The sequence below is a fragment of the Schistocerca americana genome, chromosome 1, assembly GCF_021461395.2.
Source record: "Schistocerca americana isolate TAMUIC-IGC-003095 chromosome 1, iqSchAmer2.1, whole genome shotgun sequence".
In the NCBI taxonomy this organism is placed as follows: domain Eukaryota; kingdom Metazoa; phylum Arthropoda; class Insecta; order Orthoptera; family Acrididae; genus Schistocerca; species Schistocerca americana.
Window position 1 is genome coordinate 872,953,053 of NC_060119.1, and position 12,471 is coordinate 872,965,523.

General features: G+C 36.7%; 1 protein-coding gene across 3 annotated transcripts in view; it reads right to left on the minus strand.

Moving 5' to 3' along the window:
• The window catches only part of LOC124547136 (beta-glucuronidase-like), a 216,956-nt gene that overhangs the window by 16,499 nt on the left and 187,986 nt on the right, over positions 1 to 12,471 (minus strand). For all 3 annotated transcript variants that reach the window (XM_047125089.1, XM_047125088.1, XM_047125087.1), the window contains exon 10: positions 11,773 to 11,857. In XM_047125089.1, coding sequence (XP_046981045.1) covers positions 11,773 to 11,857 — 85 coding nt within the window. The remainder of the gene's footprint in view (positions 1 to 11,772; positions 11,858 to 12,471) is intronic.

Sequence of the window (12,471 nt, forward strand, 5' to 3'; positions counted from 1 at the left end):
TGAATTTTATCTCTCTGTATATAGTGTAACAAAATTTATTTAAGTATTCATCATTAATTGATAAATTAATGTGTGTTATTATGTACAAAGGTATAGTATATGTAAAACAGTTAATATTAACATAAAAATCCAAATATCTCTTGCACATTGTGCAGCTGTAGATGAAAATGGATCAATAAATCAAATCAAAATCAAGGGAAATCAAACATCCATGTAAAAAACTATGGATCACTAAGGGCATTAAAGTATCTTGTGAAAGAAAAGGGACATGTGTCTTTTGGCAAGAACAAGTAAAGACCCTGTAGTAGTTGCACACTGCAAAATCTACTCAGAATTACTAAGAAAGATTATTACAAAATCAAGAAACATGCACATAATATCAGAAGTCAGTATGTCTGACAACAGGGTTAAGGAAATATGGAATATAGTGAAGCAAGAGATAGGACAACCAACCACAGAAGCGGATAACATTACTATTGAATTGAATGGGAAGGTTATAAATGACAAGTCACAGGTAGCAAATTTATTTAATAATCACTTCTTAAACATAGTAGAAAGCATAGGGACCAAGAGTTCAAGAAAAAGATCACAGCAATATGTTGAAGAAGTAATTCTCATAAAATTGCATCATATGAATGTACCACCAACTTCTACTTGTGAAATTAAGAGGGTCATGCATGCTCTCAAGGATAAAAACTTTTCTGGTTTTGATGGTGTTTCCAATAGAGTACTAAGGATTTGTTCCCATATAATAAGTCCAATACTGTCTGACTAACACCAGGCATTTTTCCAGAGAGCCTAAAATATGTTGTTGTTAAACCCCTCTTTAAGAAAGGTGATAAGAGAGACATCAGTAACTACCGACCTATTTCACTGTTGACATAATTTTACAAAATTTTTGAGAAGGTGATGCATTCTAGAATAGTAGCTCACCTTGGCAACAATAATATCCTCAGCAAACCACAGATTGGGTTTCAGAAGTGATGCTCTACTGAGAATGCCATTTACATCTTCACACACCAGATATTACAAGCATTAAGGAACAAAATAGCACTGGTAGGCATTTTCTGTGACCTATCCAAGGCATTTGATTGTGTGAATCATAATATACTCCAAGGTATATGGAAGTTTTATGGGACTGATGGTACAGCCAATCAATGGATCATGTCATACCTAACCAAAAGAATGCAGAAAGTGGTCTTAGTAGTAATTCAACCAACAGAATCCAGGGACATAATTCTGACTGGGGCGGGAGGGAAAGGGGGGGGGGGGGGTTAAATCACATATGGGGTTCCCCAAGGCTCAATCTTAGGTCCACTACTCTTTCTTATATATGTAAGTGATCTACTGTCTAATATACAACAAGCAGAATTAGTTCTTTTTGCAGATGACACCAGTATTGTAATCACTCCCAGTATACATACAGAAATGGAAGAAATGGTGAACAATGTTCTCAAAACTATCATTGACTGGTTTTCTGTGAATGGCCTCACCCTGAATGTCACAAAGACACATGATATTCAGTTCTGCACCTCTGGGGGTACTGCACCAGTGATAAGTGTAATACATCATATGAAATAATACATAGGTTGGAAACTTCAAAATTCTTAGGTGTCCACACTGATGAGAATTTAAATTGAAAAAAAATAATAATTTGGAACTCCTAAAACAATTTAGTTCAGCCACATTTGCACTTAGAATCATAGCAAGTTTTGGGGAGAGAGAAATCAGTAAGTTGACGTATTTTGCTTATTTTCAGTCAGTAATGTCATATGGAACAATGTTCTGGAGTAACTCATCTTTAAGAAAGAAGGTCTTCATTGCCCAAAACATGTGTAAGAATAATATGTGGTGCTCACCTGCGTTCATCTTGTAGACATCTGTTTAAGGAGTTGGGCATTCTGACTATAGCTTCACAGTATACTTATTCCCTTATGAAGTTTATTGTAAATAATCCACTACAGTTCAAAAGCAGCAATGAGGTACACAATTACAATACTCAAAGAAAAAATGACATTCATTACTCAACATTAAGGTTGTCTTTAGCACAGAAAGAAGTGCACAATGGTGCAAAACAATTTTTTGACCACTTGCCCAGTGATATAAAATGTCTAACCGACAGCAAAGTAAAATTTGAAAACAAATAGTGAACGTTTCTCCTTGACAACTCCTTCTGTTCCATAGAAGAATTTATATGTTTGTAATGTGTACAAGGTGGTGGGTAAGAATTGCTAACTCGATCTGTATATCTTGTTTTCATTTTGGGGAAAAAAATAATCATCTGGTGATGTTTAGAGTACAAATAGATCTACAAATTAATTAGTAATATGAGTGTAAAATGACTCATTCCACAAAATGAAGATTTATTGTGCAAAATGATCCATGGGACATGAAAATAACTAACTAAAGTAAAAGTAAGTTTTAAGTGTTACATGTACAAGTTGCATTTATTTGCATTGTGATCAATATCTGTGAAATGTATTAGCTTTGGAGTTGTGCCCTTGGCGCGAGGAATCATATTAGACTTCTTTTTTTTATGTAGAACTATGTGCTACGTAGATCATGATGGTGAATTCATGTTGGGTTTTAGCCATCATCCATTTGTTCCAGTCTTCTATCATATATACCTTAAATGGTTTATTTATCAAGACATCAAGAGGTAAATTGTGAAGTAATTACTTCTGTAATAACAACAACTTTTGTCTTTCTCTGTCTCAATTTCTCTTTCATAAAATTTTTCAAATGAGTACTGAATTTATGGCAACAAGTGTCAAAGTGTATCGTATTCCTCCACGAAAAAATGGTAATTTTGGTGGTAAAAAGGAAGCCAGTCGAAAATGTAGGCCCTAAGGTCGAAAAGGTGAAACTAAAGAAACGCTTATCAAGTGTGCAATTCATAATCAGTGGGCAACAAATGGAAATAAATCAACTTAAAGCATGAAATGGTCAACTGGCGCATCAAAACACGCCGAGACCTACGCAAGAAGTCGCGGACCCTGCAGATAAGTGGAATGAAGTTTCAAGGAAAATCAGCTTTCAGAAAGTGGTAAAAGGTGTGAACAGTTTATACTTAGAGCACGAAAATTCATACGAAGTAGGCCTACTTCCAGATGAGGACTGTAATGGCGAAGTTAACAGCGAATCACGTGGAGATAAACAGGACTGTACAGTAGAGATAGGCCTAAAACAAGAAAGTATTGCACCACGGAAAGGAAATTAACACAAAGTGACTGTGAACAAAAATCTGCCAAATGCAAGCCAACAAAACAGGACATCGATGTCTTCCATGTCAGAGCTAGTGAAGTTTGCCAATTACTACTATCATTAGATCAAAAGATAGCATAGCAGTCCACAATGCCGTAGTGTTTTTGAAACATATGAACTTCCCTTAACAAGCGCAGCTAAAATTGATCTATTTACAGATAGTCAAGAACAAGGAATAGCCACCGAATTAAGTTACTGATGTACTTACAAAATCAAGATTGCTGTGAAACCATGCACCAACTTCAAAGCTGTGACTATAGTAAACCGTGAAAAAGTAAAGGAACTGAGTACAAATGATTTATCTGTTTTCCTCACTGGAACATACGACATAGCAATCAGCAATACAAAAGAACTCACGATTTCTCTTAAGCAAAGATTACTTGAATTCAGAAACACAAATGTGATCGTTTTTTCAGTTGCACATCGCCATGACTTACAGTACCAAACTGGTCCTGCATAAATGAAGAGGCACGAAAAGCAAACAAAGACATTCAAAATATCTGCAGACAATTTAAAAAGGCAACATTCGTAGATGAACTTGAAAGATCAAAAGAGAGGGAAAGAAATTCATTATTTGCAAGATTTTAGAAATAGTAGGTCAAAAATTACACCTGAAGCAGGATATCTCAATAGCCATGCCGCTCAACGACAAATGTGTTGTGTCTAATTCTTTAAATAAGAAGTTCATGGTAACAGAAGTGACATCTCTCATGGCTCGAAGTGGATCATTTATCTCTGTGCCAGATTAGACAGAAAACCATCAAATGGAAGCAGCCAGCAAGGCTGAACAAGCTAAGAAATGACGGGTGCAAGAAGCCAACAACAGCACCACTAAAGGACAGCACATGGATGAACATCCTGGGTGCAGAAAGCATTCAGAAGTCAAGGAGAGTAAAGAAGACTCCAAGCACCTGCACCGCTGATTTTTTGTGGACAGAATCCTTCCAAATAAAACTGGGATAAGTGATGTAATAATAATGCACTTACGAAATTTTGATGTTAATTTAAAATCCAGTAGACAAATCTATATACCACCAGTATGTACAGTCAATCACAAACACAGTTTCAGACATTGAGGTTTTGCTAAACACTAAAATGCATTTTGTCAGTGTTCCATGTATCTCAGGACACTGGTTAAAGCAAGATCAGATTGCTTCATTCATAATACCAGGCTACACACACTTGCAAGCTACTTCTGTAGAAGAAAATACAAAAATGGAGGTACTGCTATTTTAATTAAAAGTGGGTTGGAATTAAAAACTATTGATACTTTTCAGTACCTCAATACAGAGAGAGACTTTGAAGCAACAGTTGTAGAAATCAGTGGTGCAAAGACAGTTGTTTTGTGTATCCATTGCTCTCAAAATGGTAACTTTAAGGCTTTAATCAATAAACTTGAAACATTACTAAACAGGACACATGTAGGCAAGGAATCAATAGTACTGTGTGGGGATTTCAACAATGACTTTCTTGCAATAAGCAGGAGAGAAGAACAGTTGCTCAACCTAACAGATACTTTCAATTTAAAGAAAAAAATTACAACCCCAACAAGAATTACGAAAATGTCTGCTGCTACTGTGGACCAAATATTTATTAACGCACCCTGTACTGCAAAATGTGTAAATACAAATTTTAGTGATCATGAAGCTCAAGCGGTAACCCTCTCAGACTGTTTACTATACAGACAAAACCATAAAAGGACTGTGACTGCAAGAAGTTTCAACACACAATGCATAGAAACATTCAATCACTTGTTATCAAGAGAACAGCGGGAAGAAATTTCTCAGTTGCATGACACCAACAAAAAGTTTGAAAAGTTCTCTGTCATCTTCAACTATTATTTTGAAACAGTATTTCCTCTCAAAATACGGGTGGTAAGGAACACAGATCTAAAAGCAAAGTCATGGATTACAAGAGGCATAAAAGTCTCAAGCAACACAAAAAGAAAATTGCTCAGTTAGAGAAAAAACTGCAACATATCCCCTTTTCTCAATGGTTATAAAACAAAATATATTCAGGTGTGTTGAAATGTCATATGTCGGCAAAAAATAATGGCCAATAATAAGTTTATATCCGAGTCAGAAAATAAAAGCAAAGCAATCTGGAAAGTAATAAAGCAGGAAGTAAATAGGGAAAAGGAAAATATCACACTGAACTGTGACAACAATAGAAGTACTCACCCGCAGCAGATTGCAAATCTGTTCAGGCAGTACTATGAAAACAACACAAAAAACCTAATAATTAATAATAAGAAAGATAGTCCAATTAACTAAAATAAATTCTTGCCTCCACTCAATCTATCTCTATGACACAACCCCGAAAGAAACCTCCAGAAAAGCATACCCAGGAATTGATAGTATTCCAGACTTTATCATAACGGAATGTATTATAAACATTTCAACACTCCTTGCAGAGACAATCAACTCATCTTCCTCAACTGGAACCTTTCCTGACTATCTTAAAATTGACAAAGTGATCCCTATTCATAAAAAAGATGACATAGCATTTTGGAAAACTATAGACCAGTTTTTGCCAAACTCAGTGAAAGAATCATGTATTTAACAGATTAATGGAATTTCTGGAAAAGAACAAAATCCTCGGTGATGCCCAACATGGTTTTTGGGAAAATAAATCTATGACCTGTGCCATATATAATTTCTTACAAAATGCTCTAGAAGCACTGGATAATAAACAAAATACTGCTGGTATTTTCTTAGATCTGAGTAAAGCCTTTGACATTTTGGACCACAGAATCCTGTTGGAAAAACTCCAAAAGTATGGCATTAGAGGCACTGCATAAAACCGATTCTCCTCATATCTGACAAATTGGAAACAAAAAGTAGTAGTAATGTATGAAGTAAATGATAGCACTAGAACACATTTTTCAGATGCAGGAATAATTACAACTGGAGTCCCTCAAGGATCCATTCTCGGATCTATTCTATTCCTCCTATACATAAACGAACCCCAAGAATCATGGACCTTGCCGTTGGTGGGGAGGCTTGCGTGCCTAAGCGATACAGACAGTCGTACCGTAGGTGCAACCACAACGGAGGGGTATCTGTTGAGAGGCCAGACATACGTGTGGTTCCTGAAGAGGGGCAGCAGCATTTTTAGTAGTTGCAGGGGCAACAGTCTGGATGATTGACTGATCAGGCCTTGTAACAATAACCAAAACGGCCTTGCTGTGCTGGTACTGTGAACGGCTGAAAGTAAGGGGAAACTACAGCCGTAATTTTTCCCGAGGGCATGCAGATTTACTATATGGTTAAATGATGATGGCATCCTCTTGGGTAAAATATTCCAGAGGTAAAATAGTCCCCCATTCAGATCTCCGGGCGGGGACTACTCAGGAGGACGTCGTTATCAGGAGAAAGAAAACTGGCGTTCTACGGATCGGAGCGTGGAATGTCAGATCCCTTAATCGAGCAGGTAGGTTAGAAAATTTAAAAAAGGAACTGGATAGGTTAAAGTTAGATATAGTAGGAATTAGTGAAGTTCGGTGGCAGGAGGAACAAGAATATTGGTCAGGTGAATACAGGGTTATAAATACAAAATCGAATAGGGGTAATGCAGGAGTTGGTTTAATAATGAATAAAGAAATAGGAGTGCGGATAAGCAACTACAAACAGCATAGTGAACGCCTTATTGTGGCCATGATAGAAACGAAGCCCACACCTATGACAGTAGTACAAGTTTATATGCCAACTAGCTCTGCAGATGAAGAAGAAATTGAAGACATGTATGATGAAATAAAAGAAATTATTCAGATAGTGAAGGGAGACAAAAATTTAATAGTCATGGGTGACTGGAATTCGGTAGTAGGAGAAGGGAGAGAAGGAAATTTAGTAGGTGAATATGGATTGGGGCTACGAAATGAAAGAGGAAGCTGCCTGGTAGAATTTTGCACAGAGCATAACTTAATCATTGCTAACACTTGGTTCAAGAATCATAAAAGAAGGTTGTATAGATGGAAGAAGCCTGGAGATACTGACAGGTTTCAGATACATTATATAATGGTAAGACAGAGATTCAGGAACCAGGTTTTAAATTGTAAGCCGTTTCCAGGGGCAGATGTCGACTCTGACCACAACCTATTGGTTATGAACTGTAGATTAAAACTGAAGAAACTGCAAAACTGTGAGAATTTAAGGAGATGGGACCTGGATAAATTGACTAAACCAGAGGTTGTACAGAGTTTCAGGGAGAGCATAAGGGAACAATTGACAAGGATGGGGGAAAGAAATACAGTAGAAGAAGAATGGGTAGCTTTGAGAGATGAAGTAGTGAAGGCAGCAGAGGATCAAGTAGGAAAAAAGACGCGGGCTAATAGAAATCCTTGGGTAACAGAAGAAATATTGAATTTAATTGACGAAAGGAGAAAATATAAAAATGCAGTAAATGAAGCAGGCAAAAAGGAATACAAAAGTCTCAAAAATGAGATCGACAGGAAGTGCAAAATGGCTAAGCAGGAATGGCTAGAGGACAAATGTAAAGATGTAGAGGCTTATCTCACTAGGGGTAAGATAGATACTGCCTACAGGAAAATTAAAGAGACCTTTGGAGAAAAGAGAACCACTTGTATGAATATCAAGAGCTCAGATGGAAACCCAGTTCTAAGCAAAGAAGGGAGAGCAGAAAGGTGGAAGGAGTATATAGAGGGACTATACAAGGGCGATGTACTTGAGGGCAATATTATGGAAATGGAAGAGGATGTAGACGAAGATGAAATGGGAGATGCGTGAAGAGTTCGACAGAGCATTGAAAGACCTGAGTCGAAACAAGGCCCCGGGAGTAGACAACATTCCATTAGGACTACTGACGGCCTTGGGAGAGCCATTCCTGACAAAACTCTACCATGTGGTGAGCAAGATGTATGAGACAACTGAAATACCCTCCAACTTCAAGAAGAATATAATAATTCCAATCCCAAAGAAAGCAGGTGCTGACAGATGTGAAAATTACCGAACTATCAGTTTAATAAGTCACGAATGCAAAATACTAACGCGAATTCTTTACAGACGAATGGAAAAACTGGTAGAAGCCAACCTCGGGGAAGATCAGTTTGGATTCCGTAGAAATATTGTAACACATGAGGCAATACTGACCCTACGACTTATCTCAGAAGCTAGATTAAGGAAAGGCAAACCTACGTTTCTAGCATTTGTAGACTCAGAGAAAGTTTTGACAATGTTGACTGCAATACTCTCTTTCAAATTCTGAAGGTGGCAGGGGTAAAATACAGGGAGAGAAAGGCTATTTGCAATTTGCACAGAAACCTGATGGCAGTTATAAGGGTCGAGGAACCAGATGGCAGTTATAAGAGTCGAGGGACAGGAAAGGGAAGCAGTGATTGGGAAGGGAGTGAGATAGGGTTGTAGCCTCTCCCCGATGTTATTCAATCTGTATATTGAGCAAGCAGTAAAGGAAACAAAAGAAAAATTCAGAGTAGGTATTAAAATCCATGGAGAAGAAATAAAAACTTTGAGGTTTGCCGATGACATTGTAATTCTGTCAGAGACAGCAAAGGACTTGGAAGAGCAGTTGAACGTCTTGAAAGGAGGATATAAGATGAACATCAACAAAAGCAAAACGAGGATAATGGAATGTAGTTGAATTAAGTCGTGTGATGCTGAGGGAATTAGATTAGGAAATGAGACGCTTAAAGTAGTAAAGGAGTTTTGCTATTTAGGGAGCAAAATAACTAATGATGGTCAAAGTAGAGAGGATACAAAATGTAGACCGGCAATGGCAAGGAAAGCGTTTCTGAAGGAAAGAAATTTGTTAAGATCGATTATAGAGTTAAGTGTCAGGAAGTCGTTTTTGAAAGTATTTCTATGGGGTGTGGCCATGTATGGAAGTGAAACATGGACGATAACTAGTTTGGACAAGAAGAGAATAGAAGCTTTCGAAATGTGGTGCTACAGAAGAATGCTGAAGATTAAATGGGTAGATCATATAACTAATGAGGATGTATTGAATAGGATTGGGGAGAAGAGAAATTTGTGGCATAGCTTGGCTAGAAGAAGAGATCGGTCGGTAGGACATGTTCTGAGGCATCAAGGGATCACCAATTTAGTATTGGAGGGCAGCGTGGAGGGTAAAAATCGTAGAGGGAGACCAAGAGATGAATACACTAAACAGATACAGAAGGATGTAGGTTGCAGTAGGTACTGGGAGATGAAGCAGCCTGCACAGGATAGAGTAGCATGGAGAGCTGCATCCTACAAGTCTTAGGACTGAAGACCACAACAACAACATATAAACGATCTAGGTGTAAGCATAGAATTGCATCTAAATATTTTGTTTGCAGATGACAAGCACCCTTCTTACAGGGAAAACATAAACATAGCTACAAGAAAACATAAATAAAGCTAGAGACCAGCTAAATGACCCGTTTGGAGGAAATAAACGAATAATAAACACTTCCAAAACAACTGTGCTTTATTTCTGTTTGAAAGAAGAAGCCTGCAACACTTCTGTGTCAATAAACAACAGTGGAATTACACCCTCACTGGAAACAAAATTTATAGGAATATGGCTCCAAAATGATTTTAAATGGCAGATACATGTAACAAAAATGTATACAACATTGAAAAAAGTATGCTATAGCCTAGGCTTACTTGCACACAAAGCAAGCTTCCATACTTTTATAATTGCATACTTTGTCCAGTTCCACAGTATTCTACAGTATGAAACTATACTCTGCGGTAGCACAACTGCTAGCTCAGTAATCTTCCAGACCCAAAAAGGAACTACAAGAGCAATGCAACATGCAAAACAGACTGACTCATGTTGGCCTCTCTTTCAGAAGTCTTCCATCGTCCCTCTCCCCTGTATTTTTTTTTCTACAAAATTGTAAATACGCCAGGAAAAATATCAAAGAGATAAATAAAAACCGTAATGTGCATGAACTTAATACCATGCAAAAAGACAAACTCCATGTTCAGTCAGTAAAGACAATAGCCTTTAAAATCTCCAGTAAAAATAGCCCATACAAATGTATGATAGTCTGCCACATAAAATGAAAGTTATTTCTTCATTTTCTCTGTTTTACAAATCCCTAAGGGCGTTCTTATTAGATCACTGCTTCTTTCCAATGGCAGAATTTTTAAATTATGTGAAGTACAACAGACATGGAGCAAGAATATGCAAAAACTACTGCTGCTAAACCAAGATCAAATATAATGAATTTATTGTACAATTAAAATAAATTTTGAAGTGATATGTAACCTGTGTGTGTGTGTGTGTGTGTGTGTGTGTGTGTGTGTGTGTGTGTGTGTGAGTGTGTGTGTGTGTGTAACATGCAAACGACATCCCCCAGATGAATAAATAAATAAAATAAAATGGTGTCTTATTTTGGAACAAATGAGAAGATTGTTAAATAAAATGTGGAAAAATGCAACAAATGACCTGTAACATTTCATTTAGTACCTCATATTAGAAAACTGTAACTTGAAATCTATTGTGGAAGCAGGATCATAACATTGGAAATACTGTGTCAAAACAATGAAACTGAATAACAAAAGAAAGTAATTTCTTTCAAATTGAAAATATTAATGAACAGTTTTAATTGTATCCCTTATTTTACTTCTCAAGGTATTGAAATGTAATTATGCAAATCAGATCAATGTCAGAGCTAGCGAAGTTTGCCAATTACTACTATCATTACTTGGAATATTTCTGCATAGCATAAATAAGAGATAGGTTAGAAGTTAGTTTGTCCATTTTTTTTTCTTTTTTGTGTTGGAATTTCTGTGTCTTGCAATGTATCTTTTAAAGTCTCAATTACCTTCACAGGTGCTCTATTGATTAATCAGTCTGCAATTTTATTTATCTCTATCATCATTCCAAGACAGTTGCTGATGATAAATCAAGTACTCCTGAAACATTTCATTTATGTTGACTACTAAGGCATGTCTAAATAAAAAGCAAAGCAGCATTATGAAGATATTATAGCAATAATGGAAATACCTGTGGGAAAAGATATGTAAAATAAAGGAAAGGCAACCACTTACCTATAGCAGTCTGACATGTGGTATATAAACACATGTAACAGAAAACAGAGTTTACAAGCTTTTGAGCTCTGGCTCTTTTTCTGGCAGAAAGTACACATATTCACACACACAACCACACAGACACCAAATGCACACTGTTATGGCTGAGGCAAGTAACTTTGTGACCATGGTAGAGAGTTTTGGGTGGTTGCTTGTACTTTCCACAATAAACAGAGCCACTGCTTAACAGCTAGTGAACAATGTTCTGTGTTACACGTGTCTATGCATCACATTTCCATCTTCTGTAGGTGAGGAGTTGATTTTCCCTTATTTTACTTTATGAAAACATTAGCTACGTAAAGTCTTTGGTACCAATGTGACACATGCCCCACCATTACTTTTCTATTAATGAACCATCTGTGATGAACTGAAGGACTTATTTCATATTGAAGAATTCTATAGGAAGTGTACATCACAGTTATAAAACATAAATTCTGTTATTTGTACTTACTGAACGATCTCTGTTCCAAGCTTGGGCCTGTGCAATCGTAGTTGGACGAGTTGTATCAAGACTTTTTACGTGGTCAATTATTTCCCTGTAACACACAAAAATATTGTTCATTATATGAGTGCACTCTATATCATCTAAAATATGTTCCCTTCAACCTAATATGTTTTTACCCAGGCTGAACAGAGTTTTTCACAGCCACTGAATAAGAGAAGAAAAGTGTATGATGTGAATTGAGGAACTGAAGAGCAGATTTATTTTGCAGTATAATTATTTGCAGCAGTTTAATAAAACTAGCACATGGAGATTTGCCCTTAATACAATTCCATATTGACAAGTGGACTTCAGGAAAGCAGGCAGTTTTGGGACATTGCCTACATTAATGAAATACTGCAGAACAAAATCGTGTCCAAAGAGTAGTTGTCATATACGAAGACTAAATGAAAAGTGAGAAAAAAGGCAAAAGAGGAAGAAATAATTATTAAAATACAAATAAGATGAAGATATAACAGGAAGAAATGATGTGTAAAGAAAACAACATAGAAAAAAGTACAAGAAAATGAAAGAGTGAAGAGAAAAATGTGAAATGTAAATACCTGTGTGCAGAACAGGATTAAGAAGATTAATATTTGACATTTAGCAGGACTTGTTGACAGGCACACACAAAAGAAGGAAAACTTGCTAGCTTTCAGAGTTGTCTAG